This window comes from Peromyscus maniculatus, chromosome 14 (genome assembly GCF_049852395.1).
Source record: "Peromyscus maniculatus bairdii isolate BWxNUB_F1_BW_parent chromosome 14, HU_Pman_BW_mat_3.1, whole genome shotgun sequence".
Classification (NCBI taxonomy): Eukaryota; Metazoa; Chordata; class Mammalia; order Rodentia; family Cricetidae; genus Peromyscus; species Peromyscus maniculatus.
This window is the reverse complement of record NC_134865.1, coordinates 13,102,911-13,129,656: the sequence shown is the minus strand read 5'-3', so window position 1 is coordinate 13,129,656 and position 26,746 is coordinate 13,102,911. Positions and strand designations below refer to the sequence as shown.

General features: G+C 37.9%; 1 protein-coding gene and 1 long non-coding RNA gene across 13 annotated transcripts in view; one reads left to right on the top strand and one right to left on the bottom strand.

The window, feature by feature from the left end:
- The window catches only part of Mipol1 (mirror-image polydactyly 1), a 299,368-nt gene that overhangs the window by 229,265 nt on the left and 43,357 nt on the right, over positions 1–26,746 (top strand). For 10 of the 12 annotated variants that reach the window (XM_076550615.1, XM_042260588.2, XM_016007364.3 and 7 more), the window contains one exon: positions 15,340–15,570. The exons of 1 other annotated variant lie outside the window; for it this stretch is intronic. In XM_076550615.1, coding sequence (XP_076406730.1) covers positions 15,340–15,570 — 231 coding nt within the window. Of the gene's footprint in view, positions 1–15,339; positions 15,571–21,608; positions 21,924–26,746 lie in introns of those variants that run through there. One more of the 12 variants, XM_042260587.2, reaches the window with a different exon arrangement.
- LOC143268408 (uncharacterized) lies at positions 1,618–3,183 on the bottom strand. Its single transcript, XR_013044264.1, has 3 exons — positions 2,948–3,183; positions 2,173–2,273; positions 1,618–1,767 (listed from the first exon to the last, which is right to left on the bottom strand). It is a non-coding gene; the product is annotated as an uncharacterized LOC143268408 (long non-coding RNA).

The window sequence follows — 26,746 nt, the reverse complement described above, 5'->3', positions numbered from 1 at the left end:
CACTGTACATTTGAGAATTAAAAAACACATTTATATTTTATAGCATTCACAGATAAAAATCACTGTAGATGTGTCTTTAAGAGACACAAACCAGAAATAGGAGATGTGAAGTATTTATACCCATATTCCCTTTTTTCCAAACTTTGATATTTTCAGGTCAGCAATGTACAAAAAATGAAATTCATTTTAAGACTGGTGCATAATTCTTCATTTTATTGACGTATACAATACTATTAAATAATCCTTTGGTGGAGTCTTAGGGAGAATTCACAGCACATGAACTTTTGATGACATCTCTCAAACTCACTCTATGCATCACCGATGATGAAGTCATTTCTCTTCCATACACTGTCCATATACAGATAGATACCCTCCTCTCATCCACCTGAGAGGAAGTAAACAGGTCAGTCAGAATTGTTAAGTCTCATGTTGCCACCTCAAATCCAGCACATTTGTACCATTTTTTTTTCATTCTAAAATGTAGCCTGTTTATTCTAATACATTTTTTTCTTTTCAGTGGTAACCCTTTTGAATTTTTTTATTTATTTATTTTATATGTATGGCTGTTTGGCCTGCTTGTATGTCTGTGCACCACAAGTGTGCCTGGTGCTGGTGGAGGCCAGAAAAGGGGTATCAGATCCTCTGTAACTGGAGTTATAGATGATTGTGAACACCATGTGGGTGCTGGGAATCGAACTCATGTCCTTTGCAAGAACAGCAAGTGCTGAGCCATATCTCCAGCCCCATTCTTAACCCTTTGATGTGGGTATATTTTGAAATGTCATTAATTCAATATAATGCTTTGAGTTACTAGTTCTTATTTAATACTTAGGAAGATAATTCTTGGACTTTCTATAGTTAGACTATTAAAATTCAGGTCAGTATTTGGTAGTTGTATTAAACATCCTTTAAATCTGTGTCTGAAATGAGTATAAGTTTAAAGAAATCAGCCACATTTCTAAAAAAATATCTAGTCAATTGCCAAGTAGTCTAAAAATATTTAAATTGACAAAATTTCTTCTTATTTAAAAAATGAAATATTTGGCGGGGTTTTTTTTTTTTCTGCCTAACCAACCAGAATCATTAAAATAAGGGCGCACAAAATTTGGAGGGCATTTGAAAATATAAAGATGTAAAACTGAACCTTTGCCATATTGAATTAAAAAATGATAAAACCTGGTGTCTCCCAGCTTTACAGAGTGTGTTTCAGTTCTATAGCAACAGCAATGGTGTGCCACTGCCTTATGAGAGCAGCTGGGCAGCAGGTTTTCAACAGGCTGCTGTAGTGCTCAGTAAGGGAAGGGCCGACTGTTTTCCCCTTTTGAGTTGGCATGCTACCAGAAGAGAAGTTGGGTGCTTTTTTCCCTCCTCTTCTGTTTGTGCGATAGGGTTGTATATAATTTAAATGAACATCCCTTTATATTAATTCTCATGGGGTCTTTTTCTGAACGAGATACTAAAAATGCAGTCATCCAAATGCTTTTACACCTACACACTATATTGCTGAACAAATTATTTATGGAAGGGAAGGAAAGATAAAGTTGCTTTTAAGGGTCCTTTAACATATCAGTTTGATAACTAGCAAAACACCTTTACAGCCATTAAATATTTACCAAGACTTGGCTTTAGGCAAGGGGGCGGTTTAGTGCACCGAATTTGACTCTCCGCAATGCCATTGATTAGCTATCAGAAGGACAGAGTTAATAAGTAACTTTAAGTATCACAGGGTGCTCTACATTCTTGTCAAGCCTTTTCTCTGAAGACGACCTAAAAAAAAAAAGTCAGTTAGAAGGAGCATTCACCCCACCAGTGATTGCACAAACAAGGCTCTGGAGGGAAGAAAGGGCAGGCCAATCAGTTGAGCAGCGCTTGAGCAATCCTTCCTAGTGACTGTTGTCACCGCCGCTGGACTTTAGAACCGAACATGTTTACATTTAATTAGAAAGGACACACAGTTTACAGCACAGTAGCTATCAATATCGGATCAGAATTGATTTCCGCTTTCTCTCCAGTGATTGCTTCCTTCAAGCTAATTAAAAAAGGCATATAACCAAATGACTCACATAAATTTTAAAGCAAAGTAAACAGTATTCCCTGGAGAGCCAAACAAAAGTAAATGGCATTCATCCCGATGATTAGCTGAATTTTTTTTTAAAGAATTCGGATACTTACAAGCGTGTTGTGAGTCGTGTTTTAGTGTTATCAGACTGGTGATATGCAAGTGTTTCCCTTTGAAGAAACCTCAGTGAATTGCTTTGCCTGGTGCCTCAGCTCTAAAAGAAACAATAGCCTCAGTTTTATCTTTATAATCCCTTAAAACATGGAGATAAGTCAGTCTGCAAGAAGCTCAGGCTCACCTTGTCAGGTCTCAGTTTCCAGAGTTATACAGAAGAATACATTGAAAATACAATGGAAAAGAAGTTAATTTTCTTTTCAGTAAGGGGCATAGACCTCTCGTGTGCCATTTGCTAAAATCAGAGACCGTCCGGGTATGACAACTAGCCGTTTCTTTGTAATCACCACAGGTAAATTTATATTAAAAAAAAAAAAAAAAAAAAAAACATAAAAGATTGTTTCTTTCATTCTCTGATCAGTTGGAAGAGACCAGCTTTCAGTCTCACTAGCTAATATTTTGCAGATTATATAAGCTACTGTGAAAATATTATAAAATCAGAGAAATAAAGGAAAATGGGAGAAAAATTGAGGTTCCCCTCCCCCAGGAAAATCACGTCTCAGCCCCCTTTCTTCCTCCTCTGTGGGGTCTGCCATGCATGCCTCATCTCCCACAGACTGCCATCCACACACCAGAAAATACAGAATGAGTCAGATGGAATACAGCCCTTAGGAAAGAGGGTTTAACTGATTTTCAGGTATTTAGTAAGCATTCTTCCAAGTACCAGGTAAAATGGTGAGTGAAACTTCTGTAAGATAAGGAATGTGGGGGTACCTCAATGATGGAGTTCGTACTTCCCATTATGGAGGCTCTGCGTTCAGTTCCTAGCACCCCAAAAATAAAAACAAACCTAAGAGATTGAGGTTAGATTTTTATCTGTTTTAGTTGCTATTATTCTTTATGCTTCTGTGTGTGTAGCTGCTCAATAAATATCCAGTGACTAACCCCTTCAAAAATTATTTCACAACGAGCAAATATACACCGAGCCACAGGCAGGCTTCGGAAGTGCTTGTTTGTTCCCCGCACTGCGGAAAACTGCTGAAGTCCAGCAATGACGCTGTATCAATGGCCCACTCAGTCTTCCAGGGTAATCTAACTCATAAAAGGTTTTCAATGTGTCATTTTCTTGACTTCATTTAAGTTTTTGAAATCTTAGGCCCTGGGTTTCTCTTAGTGCTCACAGAGCAACCAACCTGTAATCCACATTGCTTACTGAGTGTAAAATAAATATGAAGGGTTTAGACACTTCACAAAGATTCTCATCAACCATTAAGACACAAAAATTAAGAACTGTGTGATCTGGGGTGAGAATCAGGAATTAGTTCACTTATTCCATAGATATTGACTAAAAACACTTTTGAGTAGTAGATTAAAATCTAGTGGTTAAAATAGAGGGGGGCATTTGTTTTTGGAGATTTTTTCCCCCTGATACATACTATCTATTCAGTTTGAAATCACATAAGAAAGTCACCTAGCCGGCCCCTTGATGTGGGTGCTAGGATCTAAACATGGGGTCCCTCATGACACAGTAAGCACTTTTAACCGCTGAGCCATCTCTCTAGCCCTTAAGTTATATTTCTTGAGGAAACTCATATACAAGGTGAGATGAGGGACATGTGTAAGCAGAATGGGCTCAGGGTTCTAAGGAAATTGAAAGATACTCATCCTGACTGAAGTTTTATGGATAAATAGTTGCATGATGAGAACTGAGCTGAGGAGTAATCCAGGAGGTATACACTACTCTCTTGGCTTTAGAAAACTCACTCAAGGAAAGGAATAAAAAACCATTGTGGTAATCCACTTACAAAAATTATACAGACATTCTATGTAAAGGTAGCAGTGATAAAAAGGGAAAACAATTGAAAGGTGAAGGGAGGATTTAAGTGTAAGTCAGCATAACTGATTAGATTGTAACTTGAGAGATACATATTAAAGATGACACATTGGTTTGGAGTTTGAAGGACAGAAATATGGCTGTGCTGTAGAAAATGACAAGAAGAAAAAGCTCTTCTGAGAAGGGTATGCAATGAGGTCATGAGTTCACATCCAGACATCATGTGGTAGTGATTTACAGAATAGTCAGTTGGCAATGTCTTCAAGGTATTTGTGCAGATCTGGTGCTCAATGCAGCCATTTTTACCAGAGAGGAATTTGCCATGTTATAGATGACTAACTGGAAGAGTGAGAATGAGCTGAAAGGAGAGAGATGGGGAAGAAGAGAAGGCGCCAACAGTCAAAGGCTAAGCGGAGGAGAAGCATCTCAAGGAGCCTGGGAAGCTGGGAAAGTAAACAGAAACCAGCATGAATTGAATTGCAAAGTGGGGAAAGAATGCATTTCCAGGAAGAATTGACTTCAGATAGGTAAAAGAGATAAGGCTTGGAAAGTGTCTTAATGTTTAGCAAATTCAGTAACACATTGGGCACAGAGCAGATTGCAGCCCCTTGAAATGAAATGGATATGAAGGCAGCAACCATAGAGCTAAATGAGACATCCTAACTGGATCCTAAAGAAATCCTCTCTTAGGCCAAACTGTAGTATCTGGAGAAGTTAGTAAATCTGAATCCCGATGTGTAACAACAAAAATGCTCATAGGTATTCTGGTGCCAATAACTAAAAATGAGTTCCTGAATTTTATTCTATGTTGTAGATTTGGACTCTAGCATGTTCCTATCTCATTCACCTGAGATTCCAAAGTTGTTCCATTCAGAAGAACAAGCTAAAGCTTACCTGTTAGAGAGACATGTTATCCAATAAGTAGTGGGAACGTGGTTAGCCCTATAGAAGACCCCATAACCAAAGCAGAATCTTAAAGCAAATCTCAGTAGCCTCCCTTCAAAATCTTTCAGTAAGCATGTCATGACCAGATTCCTTACATAGCTTATCTCTACCCTCAGTTCAACAGTGTCTTCACACTAGCCTAACTGGGCTTCATTTAGCTCATCAGCATCCTTTCTTTTAAACTTTTGCATACACATCACTACTTTTCTGTGTCCCATGAAATTTGGTAAATTGTGTTTTCATTTTTTACTTTGTTCCATTTTTCCCTCCTTTGGCCCATATGCATTTAGAGTTTTGTTGTCTTAATTTCCAAATATTTTCCAGCCCTGTTTGTATATTAATTTTAAATTTAATCTCATAATGGCTTAGGAGCATATCTTATGACCTCTGTTCTTTTAATTTTGCTAAGATATGTTTTATGGCTCATACTATAATATACCTTGGCAAATGTTTCACCTAAGCTTGCGAAGAATGTATGATCTGGTGTTGCTAAAGTTAGTCTATAAATGACTACACTGTGTTGGTAAGTGATGTCTTGAATGGCTATTATTTCCAGAAAGAGTGAAGATCTCAACCACTGGTAAGGATGTGCAGAAGAGCCAGCTCTCAGAACCTGTTAGTGGGTGGGATTGTAATTTATAGCCACTGTAGAAAACAACATGGAGGTAACGAAAATAAAAATAAAATAGAAAAAAAATGGAAATAACTGCCTGTCGGTTGGCAGATAAATAAAGAAAATGTGCTACACATGTGCAATAGAAAATTGTTCTGTTTTGTAAAATGGCTCAATTTATTGATGACAACATGAATGAATGTAGAGGACATTACAGTACATGAAGTAAGCTAGATACAAACAGATATTACAGCACACTATTATTTACAACTGGAATCTTAAAATCTGAACTTAGCAGGAGATAGAGTGATGCTTATGAAGGATGTGACTTTTCAGATGGATAATCTGGATTAATTAATTCTGAATATAGTTTAAATAAAGTGATAACTACAATTAAAAACACTGCATTAAATATTTGATATTTCCAGAGATAGGAGATCTCATTGTTCTCAAATGAAGTAATTGAATGGGAAAAAAGCCAAATATTTTTAGAGAAATACCCTACTTTTTCAAAGTTGCCTACTTTTTCAAAGTTGCCACTTTTGTGTGTGGTGTGTGTTCTTGCTCTTAGTAAATTCTCATCTTTTCATATCTCCTTGCATTGGTGATAGGTGTCTTCTGCCTGCTTTCTGTGCTTTGGTTACTCCCTTCCACGTGGCTTTGCATTTGTTTTACTGTTTTAGTTTAAGGTTCTTGAGGAGGAAGGTTAGCATGCTGAGTTAGTACTTTACGCATTTCCTAATGTGTGCATTGAATGCAATAACTTTTGTTCTCAGCACTGTTTGAGCTTTGTCCCACGAATTTCTGTGTGCTGCACTCTTGTTACCAGTAACTTCTGTGTGTTGTTTAATTTCTCTTGGAAATTTCTGTTCCGTTCAGAGGTTATTTAGACATATATTGTTTAGTTTCCAGGTATTTGGTGACTTTCCTGTTAACTTGTAAAAACCTAGAGTGATGGGGCTGGAAATATAGTTCAGTGGCTGTTCTTCCAGAGAATTCCAGTTCAATTCCTAGCACCTACATGGCGGCTCACAACCACCTGTAACTCCAGTTCCAGGGGATGAATGCCTTCTTCTAGCCTCCACAGGCACTGCATGTATGCAGGCAGAAAGCACATACACAAAGAATAAAAATAAAGGAAAAAAATAAATAATAAATAGAACCTAGAGTAACATTAACTTTCTGTTACTAATGTCTGATTTCATTCCATTTTTGTTAGAAAATATACTATATCTGGCTTTAAATCTTTTGAATTTCTCAAATTTGTTTTGTGGCCCAGGATATTGTCTATCATGGTGTATGTTCTGGGAATGCTGGAAAGTAATGTGTGTCTTGCTGCTATGTGTATCTGTGAGTATTATGTATATTCTGGTGTTGAATGCTGTTGAGTTATTCTGTACCATTTGGTTGTTTGGGGTAGTAGAAAGTATTAATTGTCTTACACTGTAACACAAAAATATTCCCTCAGAGATAATTTTGTTTCTTTAAATTAAAGCAGCTGTGACAAAGGGGGAGCAACAATGATGTCACCAGGCTGCCTTATTGACTCACGAAGGCTCTTGGTCCACAAGCTTAACCACGCGGAATAGATGTTCTTCCCTCTGTATGTTATTCAGAATTAAAGCCTCTTGAAGTACAAGCTAATTTCCTCAAAAATAAGTAAAATAAGCTATTGTTTTCTTGAAAGGACCTTGGGAAAATAATTAATGCAATTAACCAGAAAGTAAAGGCAAACACTCTCCCTCAGCAAGTCAGCACACACGTTGTTTCTCATACTTTCTTTGGTTTTATTTACTCTGTAAAACAAGCTAAGCCTGCCTCCATTTTTTTTTTTTTAAGAATTATTTAAGGATGTTATCAGTAGCCAAATAAAAGTTGAGGAAACTGGTTTACTTCTCCCAATTCATGAAAAACCTGTAGCAACAAGAAATTGTTTTCAACAGAGTGTTTACAAAATATCTTAGTATTGCATAATATGTTTTACAAAGTCAACTAGATAGAAATCATATAAAAATTTCACAGATAAGGATGTCTTTTCTTGGCCAGGACTTGTGCTAAGAATTTTTACCCTTCAAGATCCTTTGAACTCAAGATTTTTCTCATTGTTTTGTTAATATTCAGAGAAAAGGGTATTTTCTCAGGGTTACACTGTAGAATCAAGACTAAAACTTACCCTCTGTCTTCTGTACAGTACAAGCCAGCATCACTTCTTCTACATCTCACTCAGCACTCTTGAGTAATAGATGGATAACTGCTATCAGGAGCTGTCCTTGCTGTTTAGCAGCATCTCTGGCCTTTTTCCCACTAAATGGTTGTTCCACGGCTATGGTTTTGACAATTAGAAATGTCTTTGGACACTGCAAAATGACCTTGGGGGGACCAAATCAGTCCAAGTCAAGAGGTGCTTGTTGCACTGAGGAGGTGCTTTAGTGCATGAAGTACTTGCTGCGTATGCTCAAGACCCTGAGTTTGAATTCCCAGAGCCTGCACAAAGCCAGATGCAGCAGCACACCAGTGCTTCTTTGGCAGTCTGAGAAGCAGAGAAGCAAAGACCAGCTGGCCTGTCTTACACAGTGGTGAATGACAAAGGGACCCTGTCTCAAACAAGGGGGAAAGTATGAAGTTGTCCTCTGACCTCCACACATACCCTAGCATCCATAAAAATGAACACATGCTTTATACACACCCATGTCATACATACATACATACATACATACATACATACATACATACATACCCTGCATGCACTCACACAAAGATTTAAACAAAGGATCTACTAGTCTATATTACCTTACCTCTAAATTGTAAGCCCAAACTATATTGAAGTCCCTGGCCACTCCCCCAGCTACATGATTAGTAGTCAAGCAAGATGTTTAGTCATCCCAGGGCTTTACATCCTACATAATCCATGCACTGTATGATCATATAATGTGCGCACAGCATGATCATGTAATATATGCTCATGTGTGGCGTAGCTATGTAAGCCATATGTGCATGTGTGGAGGGGAATTCATAAAAAGCAGGTCAGACTCCTCCCCACTCTTCTTCCTCTCTCTCCTTGCACAACCACTTCCATAGGCCTAAGCACATTCCCTTCTGTTCCTTCTCTCAATAAACTCTTTCGGTGAGTTTTGTTGTGCCACATAGCTTTTCTTGCACGATAAACAGCACCACTTAATGAATAACATTGTGCCACATAATGATAACTAACAATTTATCCAATTAAACAGTTTATATAGATCATACCATTTATTAAGCGGTTACTGCAAGATAAATGAAGCCTAAACTGAAGAGTTAAGTGTGTGTTGTAGGGCAGTAAGTGAGATGTTCTCCTTAGGACTTGAATAATGCACCATGGAGAAAAGAGAGGACATCAGAAAAGTAGCATCAAAATGTGGTGTAAATGAAAAAAACTGCAAATGGACAAGTACCTCAGCTGAACCCATGTGTGACATTACAGCTGAGAGTTTGACAAGCAGATGAGCATACCAGTTGAAGTGAACATGCATTTCATGAAAATGCATGCTGTTGTGTGGTCATGGGCCTGTTAGTACCAAATACTTTAAGCTGAAACAGTACTGAGTCAGAGTTCAGGAAAATTATAGGGCTGTGGACAGAGACAACCAGGAAACATCTGAACAGAGAGAAAGCACTACAGAAAGGATGTTGAAGCCAGGAGTGTTAAGATTTAGTGGCAGAATACCTTGCCGCATCTGGGCCAAGGTATGCTGCAAAGATCATGCCATACAACAGATCTCACTCAATGGGTTTATTGGGAGAGGGAGGGTGTGCAGAGGCTGCCTCTGAGTGAGGTGGAAGGGGAAATGGGGCTCGAAGAGAAGTCTCTGGCCTTTTTTTAAAAGTAATTTATTTATTTTACGTGACAATGACAGTTTCCTCTCCCTCCTCTCTTCCCATTCCCTCCCCCCCCACCTCCTGTCTCCCCACCCCCATCCACTCCTCAGAAAAGGTAAGGCCTCCCATGGGAGTCAACAAAGCAGGTCATAACAAGTTGAGGCAGGGCCAAGCTCTTCCCTGCTGCACAAGGCATCCCACCATAGGAAATAGGTTCAAAAAGCCAACTCGTGTGCCAGGGACAGATCTTGGTCCCACTGCTAGGGGCCCCACAAACAGACCAAGCTACATAACTGTCACCCACATGCAGAGGGCCAAGGTCGGTCCCATGCAGGCTTCCTAGCTGTCAGTTTAGGGTCCATGAGCTACCATGAGCTTGGGTCAGCTATCTCTGTGGGGAAATAGATGAGATCTCCTGGGTAAACTGAGGGGGGGCATGAGGGATTGGGATGGTCAGATTGGGGGAGGGACAGAGAGGGAGAGCAACAAGAGATAATCTTGATGGAGCCATTATGGGGTTAGGGAGAAACCTGGTGGCAATGCCAAGGAAACTCCCAGGAATCCACAAGGATGACCCCAACTAAGACCCCTAGCAATAGTGGAGAGGCTCTGGCTTTTTATAAGGGTAGCGTGAGCACATATAAGAATATGCAACTCGTGGTGACAGTGGAAATGTGTTGCATTTTGTCGAATGATGATGACAGGGCCTGCTGCTGCTAGGTCACTGAAGGTGGGCTTAGGGGCAGGGTTTTCCAACAAGGCATTGTAGCACATAACTATAAACCCAGGCCTGGGAGAACTGCAAGTTCGCAGACAACCTGGACTGTATAGCAAATTCTAGACTAGTCTAAAACACAGCAAACTTCTGTGTCAAAAAAAAAAAAAAAAAAGTCTTTTGCATGCCACTTATTAGAGAAGTGCCCACTGAGTGACTTTTTCTGTCTTGATCCTCCGCTGTATTTAATGTAGTAATTGGGAGATATTTCAAAGCCTTATGAATTAAAATTTAGTAACGTAAAATAGTACTATTTACTCTTCTCATTGCTGAGAGAAGCCAGGTAGGAGGGCACGGGTATAGTATGGCTGCCCACATTCCCCACATTGAAGATGATCAACTTCAGTTAAATATTCCTGGAAACACCCCTGCAGACAAGTCCAGAAATTTGTCTTCTACATAATTCTAAATCTTGAGAAGTTGACAGTTGAGATTAACTATTACAGTTAGTAATTTTTTAAACTTTTTAAAAATTTATTCTTAGTGTCTTTCACATCATGCATCTTGGTCCCATTCATTTCCTGTCCCTCTGTTTCCACCCCTCTGCCCTTGAAGCCCACCCCCCACCCCAAATAAAATTTAAGAGAAAAAAGAAAAAAGAAGGGAGGGGAATCTTGTCATGGAAGCGGCCGTGTGACACAGCGAGTCCTGAAGTAAACCCTTTTGTCCATATGTCTTCACTTGCAAGTGTTCACTGCAAAGAGTCACTGGTCTGGTTCCAGGCTTCTGGTTTCTATCACACTATTGATGCTGGGCCCTCACTGGGTCTCTTCTTGGACGTCCTGCTGTTGCCCTGGGTTGTAGAGATCCTGCAGCTTTGGGTCTGCAGGACCAGTCCGCCCTTCATGTGCTTCAGCAGATCACTGATGGGGTGGATATTGGGGTGGGCTGACCCATAACCCTGGTTTCTGGGCCTGGGTAGTAGCAGGCTTGGTCTGCCCACCAGCTCTCCTTTGTCCTCACCACCCAGGATGAACTCTCCTGCATTGCCTTGACAAGTTACACATTTTGCAGCAGTGAGCAGGGGGTGGGGCCAGTTCTGCTTTCACTTCCTCAGGGTTGAATCTCCCACACCTACACCTTCAGGGTCAGCTCTGCTGTGTTGCCCAGGCATGGTGTAGGGGCCACTCTCCTGAGTGCTGCAGCAGATGGGCAGGGACAGCTCTCCCACCTGCCTCAGGCATTGATGGGAAAGGAGGGAGGGACAGCATCTCTCTCCTGCCCGTGCACCCACATGACAGGTGAGTAATGGGGACAGCTCTTCCATGCTCACAGTATCGGGGCTGGCTCACCCACACCGCCAATAGGGTTGGCTCTATTGTGCTGCCCACCTGAGGTACAGGGCCTGCTCTCCTAAGTGTTGTAGCAGGTGGAAGGCATGGCCAGCTTTCCCACCTGCCTCAGGTGTTGATGGGCAGAGGGGGCAGCCCCCCACCACCATCCCCACCCACACTGCCACATAAACATGAGTAACGGGGGCAGTTCTCCCATGCTCACAAGTGCAGGGCTGGCTCACCTCCAGCTCCACCCACAGGGTTGGCTCTATTGGGCTGTCCAGGTGAGGTGCAGGGCCTGCTCTCCGGAGAGTTGCAGCTGGTGGCAGGCAGGGGCAGCTCTTCCACCCTTCTGACCTCAGGGCCAACTCTCCCACCTGCCTCAGGCACTGATGGACAGGGGCCGGAAGGTATGTCTCCCTTACCTATGCTGGCACATGACAGATGAGTAACGGGGACAGCTCGCCCATGCTCACAACCTCAGGGCTGGCTCACCCACACCGCTGCCAACAGGATTGGCTGTGTTGTGCTGCCCACCTGAGGTACAGGGCCTGCACTCCCCGGTATTGCAGCTGATGACGGTGGCGGGCAGGGCAGCTCCCCAACCCCTCTGAGTCAGGACCGGCTCTCCCTCTTAGTAATGTTTTAAAGTCTCATTTTTCTATACTTGAGAACATTACATCATTAAGCTTATATAATTTCAAAACTGAAACATGACTTGACGATTTATTTATTGTATTTCATTGCCTTCATAGAAAGTAGGAAAAGTTACAATCCTGTGTGACTTTGGTCACGTGCTTTGAATATCTGTGAGCGATTCAATGACTCTTCTGCTTGTCTATCATCTCTTCTCACTACAACTCAGTTTATTTCTATACTATTTAAAGGCCATTAAGTTGTGATGCTTCTGCTATGCTGAAAAATGCATCTGAAAATAAGTAACTTTTGAAGGAGGTTATATTCAATAGGATTGCTTGAAGAAAGCCAGACAGTGGGGTCCTGATGTGCATGTAGGGTAGAGAACTATGAGACAAAAAGCACTAAGATGTTTATAAACATGCATATGCTGAGAATATAGTCTCCTTACTTTACTTGTTGCTCTCCCTACTTTGGGTTCATATAGGAAAATTCCTTAGAAGAATAAGCATTTAATTTTTTAAGTTCTTAATGAATATGTACTTCTCATAAAATAAAGTAGACCTTAAAATTAACATTTACTGCTGGGCGGTGGTGGCGCAAGCCTTTAATCCCAGCACTCGGGAGACAGAGCCAGGTGGATCTCTGTGAGTTCGAGGCCAGCCTGGTCTACAGAGCAAGATCCAAGACAGGCACCAAAACTACACAGAAAAACTCTGTCTGGAAACCCTCCCCCCAAAAAAATTAATGTTTACCTAAACTTGACCATACAATTAATAATGGAATATTAGTATATTGTCAGTGAGAAGTAAACTACAAAATAAGGGGGAAAGCACATTATAGTTACTTATAAACTTTATGGCCATGGCAGGCTTCTTTCTATCTAGTTCTTATATCTTAAATTAACCCATGTCTATAAATCTATACCTTGCCACGTGGCTCGTGGCTTACCGGTATCCTTACATCTTGTTTCTCATGGCTGCGGCACCTAACAGCATCTCCTGACTCAGCCTTCCACTTCCCAGATTCTCTCTCTTTGTCCGCCTATACTTCCTGCCTGGCTACTGGCCAATCAGCACTTTATTTATTAACCAGTCAGAGCAACACGTTCACAGCATACAGATATTCACAGCATACAGATATCCACAGCACTGGATCTGCACATTAATGGGTGGTAGCCACTCACTTCTGGGCACAGAGAGGGGGAGCCTCTGACTTCAGTTGTGTGCCCACAAGTGACCCCACCAGGCGGTCCTGATTAAATAAAATGGGTCACAAAACAAAAACAAAATTTTTTTTTGGTGGCCTTGCATCTGGAAAAGAGGTCAGAGAAAATGAGGTTGATACAGGTAGGATGAAAATCGGAGGTGTGGGAGAGAGCCATCAGAATATGTTACGTGCTTGAATGAAACTGTCAATGAACTAACAAATAAGAACCATTCAGTGTGAAAAGTCTCATAGACTGTCAGAGGAAGCAGAATTTAGACTGAAACTTCCCTGCTGAGTAGGAGCTGCACAGAGGGAAAGCTGTGCCAGCCATTGCCCTGGGCAGGAAAAGCTTCCTGTTCCAGAAACTGGCTGAAGGTTGAAATAGAAATGAGAGCTCTGTAGATGTGCAAGCACAGCGGAGTGAGTGTTCCAACTGGGCTTGGGAGTGAGGGGAGACTGGGGTTCAAATGTCGATTCTGCTAGACGGATGAGATTGATTAAATTACCTGCCTCTCTTTGTTTCAATGTCTTTACTCACAAAACAGAGACAGTAAAGGCGGCTATTCACAAAGGTTGTTTGCAGGTTTAGTGAGTTAAGATACACAATTGGTTGTTTTTAGAGATTTTTTTTATTTCAGAACACATGAGATGCCTTTGCAGGATATTAGTGATGTAACTTTTAAAAGAGAACTGTAGCTACTGCTTCTGCTTAACAACATTGATGGAAGGAAGCTGGGTGTTTGTGAGGCAATTTGAATGAGTAGCCTTTTTGAGCAAGGATGTAAAGAGTCCAATCACATAGCCATCTGCACATCACTCTAATTTTACACGGGATAACCAATTGACCAGAGTTTAGCAACAGTCTCTACTGTTAGGGATTAATTTAAATCCTGAAATGATTTCTTTTGATATGTCAACTGTCTTTGTTTCTACGTGATACCTACCCCATGGTGAGGAGACTATAAAGGCTTATCTGTAACTTGAAAAGAAGAAATTTATAATCACTTCATCTGAACAATTTTAGATGAAGTGTCAGACCAGTGTTAGGCCAGTGCTGAAGTTCTCTGTCTAGCTTTTTGCAGCTTTAAGAATTATATTGCTTTCATTCATATTGTCAATTTGTGTCATATAGCTCAGTGGTTGTACTTCCAACACTTCAGTCGACATTTCCTTTGCATGCATATACTGGAATGATTTTATTTAATAAAAAAAGAACATCTCCTGTGTGGATTTTAAATTTCCCTTATTAAATATTTATATTTTCAAAATGTCTTTATTTAATTGAGTGAGGTGCTTGGTGCCATTTCAAAATAACCTCAGGTGGTGGGTGTAATGACATATCAAAGATCTGACCTTTAGCATTTTAGGATTCTATTTGTCTGCGTTTTCTTCTGCATTCATTTAGTCTTAATTTATATGCTCTTTCTCCATATCACTTAATGAGTAGATGTATTTATCACAAGATTCATTAACCATAAAAATATATATCTGAATACATGTCATCTGACTGGTGATTTTACCTTCATTCATATTTCCACTGTGCATCTGTATAAGGCCGATGGGTATTTGCACAAACCTCATTCATTCTCATTAAGTGCTCTGATAGGCCCTGGATCTCCCAAACTGGGGTCCATTCTCTTCTCACGTCTTTGCTGTCAGCTTATTATACTTTTTATTTACCTAGAGATACTTTATTTTCTAGTTCTGTGCTATTCCTTTAAAAGAAAATTGAATGTAATATTTACACTGACATAATTAAATTAACATTTTACAGCATCTTTCTGTGTGCTTTGATAGCACAGATAATCAGTTGTCTGCCTAGCTTTGGGCCTAGTAGCAGAGTTACAGAACAATGATCAATTACAATAATATGTTATTAAAAAAAAAAAAAACCTATTTACACTTCCCCATTTAAGTATTTCTATATTGATTTTTAGAAGTGGGGATTTCAAATGAAAATTTTTTTATTAAAATTGTTGAACTGTCAGCCTACATATTTATATTTGTATTTTTATATTTTCTCAGTTTACACAAATCATTATCTCAAGAAGAAAACTTGAAGGAACAGTTTAACCATGCCCTTAGTACCTATGAAGAAGCCTTAAAAAACAGAGAGAGTGTTGTTTCCATCACTCAGCAGCAGAACGAAGAACTGGCCACCCAACTTGAACATGCTCTGACTCAGCAAGCCAACATGGAATTACAGCTTCAGTGTGCTGTAGAGGTCTCCCAAGCAGCCAATGAAAAAGTTCAGAAGTAAGTGAATAAAAGCATGCAACATTTAAAACAAAAACAAAGGAAAACAACTTTCCTTTGGAAACTAAACAATACCTAGTTTTTGTTCATAATACTGATACTTTAGGGAAAAGTAAACAAAATGAGCTTTTAGGTTATATATCACATCCTTTTTGATATCAAAAAAACTATTTTGGGGGACTTATAGTTACCATGTTATTTGTATATAATAAGTGACCTTGATGAATTCATGGAGACTAGGAATCATCACACACTCCACCTTGAGATGTTATTTGCAAAGACAGTCATATTGCCACCAGCTGCACTCACTGAGCTTCCCTATCATGTTCCTGGAGTTGAGCTCTTCTGGGACCTTGTTCGCTGAGGCCTCTAGCTGCACTAAACCCAGTACAGAGAAATTAATTTTCTTGTGTTGTTCTTTAGAAGTATTCGGTGCAGCCTTCAGTGTGCATAATTATATTTGTTTATTTTGATAGTTCTTTGCATTTTTATTAAAATTTAAACAAATCTGCATAATCAACCAGTCCTTATAACAGTGCACAGAATGTTAACACTTTCCCAAACAAAGACGTCCATTATTAATTTATGGAACTTGAAGCAGCGTTTTCTGAGGAAGCTTTATGGACTAGGGCTTGTCAACCCATCCTTTTGTATGGTGAACAGCATCATATCATAATTCACAAATTTAATCACCTCTTGTTGCCAACAGTTTTTTTTCCCTCATTTTGTTTGTTTTCAATATTAAGTCATATGTACAAGGATTGTTACTTCCTTTTACTTCCTAGTTGAAATAAGTCATCTCAACCATTTCTCCAGCATCTCTGTAACTATATTTAAATTGATAACCCAAACTTAGTTGAATCTGGACAAAGCTATTTTGGAATGGTTTGGGGACTGTACACTTTAAACTTTACTACCAGGGGATCTTAAAGCTTTTGATTAAGTCCTGTGCATTATCTGTTTAAAGATTAGATTCAAAGTCAGTCAGACACTATATATCTAGTTATTTTCAATGTGCATTAACAAGCTAAGAATGTTGTGATATATAAATGGGTAATATATATTATATATTTTATTGTAAATCACAATCAATACCTTGGATGTCATGATATGATTTACTTCTGTTTGTACAGTCTACAAAGAATTATAAATTTAAAAGTTTTTTAATGTATAAGCACTTTACTGCCACATGACTAAAATTCCCTAAAACAATGGTTCCTTGAGATCAGTTAGATTTCAAAAAAATGCTGGAAATACCAATTTTAAAAAAATCTCACCAGCTAACATGTTTTAAAAGAAAGATTGTTTTGAATGCCAGAAAGGAGAAAGATCATCATTCTCAGATAATATATTAAAATGGATAGTGTTATGCACAAACTTATGTCATCTTTATTTTACACATTTAATGGAATGCTACCAGTCTGGGATCATTTTAAGTACAACATGACATTTATAAGAGCTAAATGTTGAAATTACTTCTCAAATCTTTTATTCTGATTTCCAACAAGACCTATTTGAAGTATTATCAGGATTTCTTTTACATATTGTATTTATTTTCTTAGCTACAAATTAGGCAGTGTGTATCTTCATCATGCTTACATGAACATCAGTCTGCATTCTTGGGCATTTTAGGAAAGTTATCCTCTGAAAAGAGAGCGATTAGAACTATGTGGGATGGGCTTAGTATGCTCTGTACAGTTTAATTTCTCACTGAGGCAAATTCTTTGAAAATATGTAAATATGCAGTGTAAAATTTGAATGAAAGAGGTCTCTTCTCCCTTCACAACCAAATTTCTTGAATAGATGACCAATAATTATCTTTCATTTTGCAATACCTGTATATTCCTTTGCTGTTCATTACATTGTTGGCTACTGGCTAAAACTGTTCTCTTTAAGATTAATAGTCATTTCCTAATTCCAAAGCCCATGGCACATATTAACCATATTCTTATTAAACAACTGATGTACAACCATGATAAAAGTATAGATGTGCATTTATGATGATCAATGTAACATAGTGACTTCAGAACTTAGTCTTTGGATTAAAAATGAGTGGGTGTGTACTTGGAGTTCATTTTGAAACTTCATGCTAATGGCCACAGTGACCTGCCTTCCTCAGCAGTGTTGTAGGAACTGGGTGAAATGAGACGTGCAGAGCTGTGAAACAATGCATGTTACGTATTCCGTCCTCTTGTCGTCCCCCTCTGTACTGCAGTCTTTCTCATTCCTCAGAAGGGCTCTGCCTTTTCAAGACCAAATGCCTTTGCAAATGTTGACCTCTCTACTTAGAGCCCTTTGCCTTCCCTGCCAGCCTCCTGAGGAACATTGTACATCCTATGAGAGTCAGTGCAGCACTGAGCATAGAAAAAAAAATGGGCTCAGTGTTAAATCAAATAGTTCTGGAGTTCAAGCCCTACTTTCTTACTAATTGCCTAGGAGATTTGCGGCACATTACTTACCCCATAAGGAAAAGTTCCTAGTTGAGGTTAGACAATAATTCTGGCTTCACGGACTATTTTCTTGTAAAGAATAAATTGTGTAACATAAATACCTAGTGCAGTGCCAGAACTATTAAAAAATTCTAAAATATTACATTATTAATAACATCATATCCATCAATATAATAAGACCAGTTTAATTGCATCTTCTCTACAAAGCTATCATTATCTCCCTAGAAAGGAAAAAATCTCTCTGTTCTTCATATTACAATAGTATTTGGGGTTCTTTTTAAATGTATTAGAAGACCTTCCAGTCTACAATATGCCCAAATATGGGTATTGAGCTATAGATTTTATATGATTATGTTATTGAGTGTCAACTGAATGTTGGGAAAGCCTGTGTTTAAAATCTTAGAAATATATAAATACTAAGGTATATATGATCATATAATATTATTTTAGGACTTACTAAGATTAGTAAGCACTACATTTACAAATACAGCCAATTCTTAGAATATTTGTAGTATTTGAACTCTCCTTATCTTTAATACCATACCATTCCTTCCTGATGCCATTGGGAGGGGGTTATATAATTCCATTTTCATTTTCTGATACTTGTCTACCTGTTTCTACTCCATTTGGGGGGGTTGGTAATATAGTATACCTTTAACCCTAAATAATGGTTTATTTTAAGATTACAGCTATGAAATTCACCAGAAACACATCTATTTCTATAACTTCAACCACTACCACCTCCTCAGTAACTTCCAGATCAGTGTGTCTGTGCTCACCGCCCTCATGAGATCCAGCTCATCTCCCCGGGATACTGTTTCCTCTCCTGCAAATCAAGTCTTCCGCGTTCTCCTTGGCTTTCTGTCTCAGCTTATAGACTTAAGCAGTTCCGGCACTGTCCCTGCTCTTTCCCTCTTTTTACCCTTTACACTCCTTTTGGCACCAGCGTCTACCACCTACATCTCTCCTGATTTTCTCCACCCCACCTTTATTAACTAACCGCATCACTTCGGCTCCTCGTCATTCCTTCACTCAGACCATGGCAATAATCATAGAACTAGCCTTCTTGCCTTGAATACCCTCAAGTTTGCCTTTCTTTCTATTGTCGCAATGAAGTGTTTTAAACACAGGTAAGATAATATTATTTCCCTATTAAGAATTTCTCAGGTATCTTTCACTCCCTACAAGTTAAAGCACAAACAACTTAGCATGACATCTGAAGCCAAATGTGGGCCTTCCTCATTGTTCTAACACTATTTCCTCCTGGGACAGGTGTTTTTAAGCTTTCTCTTTTAGCCGGAGAGATATCTCAGTGGTTAAGAACATTTCTTCTTGCAGAAGGACCTTGGTTCATCTCCCACACACAGCAGCTTTCAACCACCTGTAATTCTAGTCCCAAGATCCCCATCACCCTCTGACCTCTGCTGCACCAGGCACATACATGGTACATAGACATACATGCAGGCAAAACACTCAACACACATAAATAAATCTTAAAAGAGCGGTTTTTTTCTATTTCATCATCATTTCATCATTCTTAATCTGTGCCCTTATTAGCAGACTTTAGTCATTTCAGTGTTATAATAATTTTGAATGTTTTTTCAATCTACTCTCCCCGAAATTTCCCAAGACGCATACAGCATTTTCATATGCCATATCCAAAATCTTGCCCAGATGCAATCCATAAAGCAGGTATTCCACAAGTGCTCACCAACAGAAGAGCCTAACAATGGACTGGAGAGAACAATGGAATAAAATCAATTGCTGGCCAGGTCAGGAGCATATGGAGCAGTTTCATGTGTGCTCTGATTGATTTAGGCCCTAGATAAAAATCTTCTCCCTACCCAGTGCGTTTATAGAAGGGAGGAGACCTTCATTATTAATCACAACTCCCCAAAAAGCTGGGATCTGATGACCAGATCATAATTCTTATGCTAACCAACCATTTCTATCAATTTTAATTACATTTAAGACCTAATATCATCATTAATAGTGAAGAAAGATCATACAGTTTTGTTAATTAAAGAATTTAAATTTTATATTTTATTTTCTTTCAGTTATAAAAATGTTTAATATTTTCTAAAATTTATAAAGTTTAAAAGTATTTCTGGAAAGAAAATTATATAGAATTACCATGCTTGATATGACCTATAAATACTTATTTTTTAAAAAGTCCATGAATGTTAGACCTCATTGTCCAAAAATAGTTCCTGGCCTAGTTGTCATAAAATCTAAAATTTCAAAGCAGGTAGATGGTTCAGTGGTTAAGAGCACTGGCTGCTCTTCCAGAGGACCTGAGTTCAGATCCAGCTCCCATGTCAGGCAGCTCACAACCACCTGTCACTTAGCACCATGAGATCTGACACTCTCTTCTGAAGTTTGCAGACACCTGAACGGGTATGTCATACACATGGCACAGAGATATACACATATACACATAAATAAACATAAATAAGTTTTAAAATACAAAAATCCAGAACTGAAAAGCCATTTCTTTGGGTGAAGCCCGCTATATTTCTGTGGATTTTTGCTGAATATATATGCTTCTGTTTTTAAATGTGTGCAGATCTGATGGATACCGCCCAATGATTTTGCCTTTAGGTTGTTTCCGATAGGTAGGTGATACAGAGAAGAGGTGTGTGGAGGTATAGAGAACTAAACGCACGTGAAGAGCACAGAAACTTTGTGATAAAAAGATCTTTTAATAGTTTTTTCTAAGGACCACCTCTATTCTCTGTTTACTAAAGAGAAAAATAAACATACCATTACAGAAGAGTCTTTTATCACGAGGATTTAAGACTCAGTGATGCTGTATACAGCATTTTATATTCTGTCTACAGACATATGCTTCTTGTGGCCCAAAGCAAAATTTCAAAAGATTTTTAGAAAATAAATTTTGCTCTTTGCTCTACATATCCTGCCTAAGCTTTATGTACTTAAAAGTTATGACAGTCATGATAATAAAGCGAGACTGTCTCTCAGAGATCTGAATTTTTACATTCAGATAGTTTTTGTCATAGAGTATCTGTCCTGTAAGCCAGATTTATAGCAATGCGACTCCCTCATGGGCTGTAACTATATGATAAGTAAATCAGACAAATGGATGTAAGAATGTTTTTTAAACATTTAAACGTATTTTCAAGGAAATGAGCTCTTCAGAATTTTCTTTTCATCCTTTTCTTTAAAAAAAGAAACAATTGCTTAAAATTTACATGATTTCTTGTCATTTAAATTTTTATAGGGTTATCAAAATATCAAAGATTAGGATAAAATATTTCAGTTGATAGATTTTTAAAGTTGTCTTAGAAAACAGCACACAGCCTTTTTTGAGTGATATTGACAGGAAAAAGAAAAGAAAACATGCAAAGCTAACAAAGTCTTTCCTGCCTCTTAGCCAAATACTGATTTCTATGAAGAAGTTGATGTTACAAAGGACTTGTGAATTCTCAGCCTGGTTTCCCTGCTGATGAGTAAGAGCTGTGTGCAGTTCCCTTCAGAGTGTCAGGGAGTCACCATAGTGTCACACAAGGGTTCTTAGCATAGAGCAAACATGCTTTCCACAAGCTCGGCTGCTTAATCTGTTTGCAGGTTGAATTATAAAGCGGGAGAGATGGCTCTGGTGCTGGGAAGGGGAGCTGAGCATTTCCACAGTTTCTTGATTTAAAACGAAAACGGAGAAAGCCTGCTATTGCCATAGAAGACTCCACTACATGTTTTCCTTTTGCTACTTACTCCAGAGTTTGATTTGGACCACAAGGAAAAATAGTTATGTAAAAATGTTTGTAAGTAGCTTAATGTGAAAAGTCTCTGAGAACATTTTTTAATTCCATGGTCTCTTCAACCCAATGTTTCCTTGTCAACTTTACCTGTGATATTTTTCTCCTAAATTCTTGGTAGGGCTATGTTAATTCCATGGCAGCATTAGAAATGTATTAATACTGTGAATGCTCATGAATTGAATCAAAGAATAAATTTTACAAATTCTCAGCTCATCATACAGTGTAAATTAATATTTAAAATAATGTTTAAAGTTGCCTTTGATGCACTAGCACAGATAATAGTCTAGAAAATGTTAGTTTTAAAGTAGCTCTTCAAATGTGTTTAGTGTTTGAGATTCAGAACTTTTCTGGCAGGATGCATCCCTCAGTGACAGTCTTTTCAAATTCTCACCCAGATCAGCACCTTCTAAGTCTGTATCTCATTAGATTCAACTTTACTGTCCTTTGCATGTGGGAAATGGGCTCAAATGACTCCTAAGTCACAGCAAGATGCTGCAGAGCATCCAAATACACTGTCTCTCATCTGAGACACATGGTGTGGTTTTGTATATTGTGAGATTCTGCATTTGTGAGGCGAAAGCCTGTTTTCAAATTACCTGAGTACATATTTAACTTACCAAACATACCAGTCTTGTTCTCTGTAAAACAAGTATATGTTTTATTAAAATGATCAATTCTAGTATATATTTTTCTGCTGGAGCACCTTCCTCATACAAGTAAATAAAGTAAAATTCTTTAGATCTAATTTCATTGTGTACAGAAATATATACATTGTCTACAGATGTTTAATTGCATTCATTTATTTTCTTTAACTAAAGAGTTCGGGCCACAGTTTAATCTTTAGGGAATTCTTGACTTTAACATGAAGAAGAAACATAATTTTAATTCTCTGGCTCTCTGCTTTATACTATGCAAGGATTAATGTGGGTTTATTAGGATTGGCTCCTAACCCAGCATTAGAGTCCAGTGGACTAAAAGTAAGAAAGCAGCTCACTGAATCCAAGACTGTCCTGTCCCGCCTAAGACAGACCCATTATAGTTAGCCCTCAGAAAGAGTCAACAGGAGTGAAAGCAGGGGCTAAAAAGCTGAATTAGAGCGCTGCTCCTGACATTTGATCTGCTCCTTCATTTTGAAGCTGGGTTCCAGTAGTACGCAGAAATGTCTATTAGAATTGAGTTCATATGCATTTCTGCATGCTAAAATAGATAAACATGTGTCAGGAAAGCACAATAGAAAGGAATAAAAGAGAAAAGATCAAAAGACTGAAAGATAAGAGATCTGCACATGCGTGCATTTGTGTCTTTCTTTCTCCCTCTTTCTTTCTTTCTTTCTTTCTTTCTTTCTTTCTTTCTTTCTTTCTTTCTTTTTTTCTTTCTTTCTTTCTTTCTTTCTTTCTTTTCTTTCTTTTCTTTCTTTCTTTTTTCATTAATCTTAGTACCAGAGTGATTTAAAAAAGCCAGAGAAAGACTTGTCACCTAGGGCAATTACAGAATCTACTTGAATAATCATGTACGTTTTGACTAGAAGTTGATAGGCAGAAAAAATGGAACAGGAGTTTTTATACCTAGGATCAAGTGTGACCTTCACATTAACGTTTACATGTGGATGTAAGTTCTACCTAGCATCATCTTCTTTAATTCTGTTCTTATGCAGCCAGAACCCTTCTACTGTTTAACTTTAAGTGGGATTCATTGCTCCTGTGTACTTCTATAAAACTAAAAATCTTACTTGAGCCTGGTTTAATAGTTGATAGAAGTAATATGTATAAAGTGTTTTAAATTTTCTAGAAAAAGATGACTTAATAAAATTAATCACTGTAGAGGGGAATGAAACTGTTGTAAAAATTAGATTTTAATTCTACATCGTTCCTGTTTAGATGATGCTGTATTATATTTAATATGCTTGGTATAATGGATCATATACATTTGCTATAACTCTCAGAATTTCCCCTTTGCTTCCTTTACTTTAAACGCATGATTTACATATACTATATGTTAGCAGTATAGAGAATGTCTAAAACTTTACATAGTCAAAGTTTAGTTTGTCTATAATAAAGGCTCATGGAAAATCTGATATACCTAACCACTCATTGAAAATTTCCATATGAACTCAGTTGAACCCACAGGTAAGCTGCTGTTTCACTCGAATTCTAACATTCGGGAGTAAACTCCGGCTTCCCCTTGGGACAGAGATATTCCCAATAAATCCATAGAAAGAGAAAAGTCTTTACTGCTTCAGTGTAACTGCGATGGTGAAGTCATGAACACATTATATACCTAACTTTCATTCTTGATCCTTTTTATTAAAAAACAAAACATTTCTAACAGTACTGTATAGAATGCCAGCTGAATTTTATGGTTTTCTTACCTACGTGTTGTGAATTCTTGACCACCAAACCATCTCTCCAGCCCCAATTGTTATATATTCTTAAACTCAACAGAGGCAGATTTCCCATCTGTTCTTAAAGTAAAATGAAGAAACTTTTATATTGCTTTATCAAATGTTTCTGTGTAAACAGCTAACTAGAAATAAAATTTTAAGATTCAAAAAAATCACAGTAAATGGTATTTTAGAACTTAATAATTTTAATATTTTGGTAAATATACAAACTGGTAATAGTTCCTAGAACATTGTGACATTTTACTTTTTCTCTTGAAGTATTCTGAAAGCATGCATAAACACACGTGATTTCTCTTTATGTTATCATTTATAAGATATATAAGAATAACAGACAACATTTAATATTTTCAAACATCTTTAAGTTGATCTGCCTTTTAAGTTGAGTTCTGTGTTTTCACATTCGCCTTCCAAGTTCTCCACTCCTGACTGTCAGAAACCTAATCTTTCCCGAGTGATGGGAGGCACAGTTCAAGAACAAGAATGAATCTCCGTATAATCACACCACAGTGTGAGGTGACCCTCAGACAGAGAACTGACCAGATACACATATGGGTTTTAGGAAGACTTTCTGGTGCTCTTTTTTAACACAGCTGTGAGAAGAATGTGGCTAAGACCCAGTGGTCCTTCTTGAGTAGAACTGGCAAAGGAAACCATGAGGAGAAGAGAATTTAACACGTGGGCGTCAGAGAGCACGGCTTCATTGATGCGATCTGAGGGGAATGCCTAATGACTGCAAGAAGCAAACTTGGCAATGACAGCACAAAGCTCTTTTCATTGACTCAAAGGCAGACGCTAAAGCTGCAGATGGTTACCTCCAGCCGTGGCTATTCAGTGGGCGGTTTTAGAAAATGGCACTTTGGTGAATACTAATAGATCAAAACAAAGATTTAATAATGTAAAGATGTGGTGTTAAGTTTTAGATGCATATACAGGTCAGTGTCTCAAAAAAAAGGATAAAAAGAGTCCCTATTACATGTGGGTCGAATGTCTTTATTTTTCAAATTCAAAAAGAAATGTCCTCTTTAACATATAGATTGTACTTTGTGTTGAATAGTTTACATTATGAAAATAAGACAAAATTAGGGCTTATATTTATGCTCATTGTTCTCATGACTTCCATTTGAGGACTCAGTTTACAGTGCTGACTAGTGTCTCTGTTAATATTTTTATGAAGCTTACTCAGTAGATGGATATATTGCCATTTGACGGGGATGAATCAGTATTATCAAAGCAGTAGGTCAAACATTTTTGTACATGAATAGAACTCTGTCTTACCTTTTCGGGGAATATAAAAGAAGTTGTTTAGTACATAAGAGGCCTTAAAACACTGACCCAGTCTTGAAATTATATTTTTGCTTGTTTTCACTTGACATTATAAAATCTCAAAAATTGAGCATTTTTATATAATAAAGAATAATCTATCATATTTAACTTGTTACTTGCATGTATATAATAGAATCTCACTTTATATTAAAATAGCATCTATTTTTGTCAGGGATAACTTAGTTACTAGATTTGCATAGTCTTAAATTTGGAAAGTTCTTAAATTAAACCCAAACAATGGAAGATTTATCTAAAATAAGCTGAAAATATAAACCTAAGTCAGCATTATTTTTCTTATTTCTATTTGTGAATTAGATATAACTATCTAGGTCACTAAGTCTTTTATGTAGCAGTTACAGGAATACGTGATAAACTAGACGTGCAAGTTAAAGGGAATGCAGCTTCACATCCAATAGAGGCGTCAGTGGACTGACAGGACCCTGGCTTGCCCTGGGCACGCTTAGTAACACAGGTAACACCCTGTCACCTCTCAGCATTCTCATCTGGAAGGTGGACCTTCAAAGCATAGCTGTAAGGATCAGATATTCATATGCATAGAAGTTTAATGAAGAAAATTGTGCTCTATAAATATAAGTCATTGAATGCCTTCAAACCATGATATAGATGTTAAACTTCAAAATTCCATCTTTGGATCCAGAAAAAATAATAAAATAATAATGTCTTAGCCTTTAGAGAGGAGATTGTTTTTAAGCATAAATCTTGGAAAGTGAAAGTTAAAAGTTATATACATTTTTATATATGACTTGTGAGAATGCAAAGTAATAAAACAGACCCCCAAAGAGAAGGATTTGGCAGTAAATGACATGTGCACTTAACCTTTGAGGAAAATCAGTTCCGGGGCTCTACCCTGAATATATACCTCCATAAACACAAAATAACTCAAAAGTTACTACCATTAGTACAAGCGAAAACAACCTAAATAGTAGAGTAGCTGAATAAGCTATGATATATTCTCATAGGAGAATACAGTGCAGCTATTAAAAGAATAAGAATGATGTCTATAAACTGAGTCTGAGTAGCTTCCAGGACATATTGCTAACTTAAAAAAATAAATTACTTACACTGGAATAATTGGGAATAGGAGGAGTAACCAGAAACCAATGAAAATATTGCCACTCTTTTAATGTTAGAACCATATCAGTGTTGTACATACTCAGAAACTAAATCACATGTGTAAGAGAAAAAGTCAAACCTAAAAATAA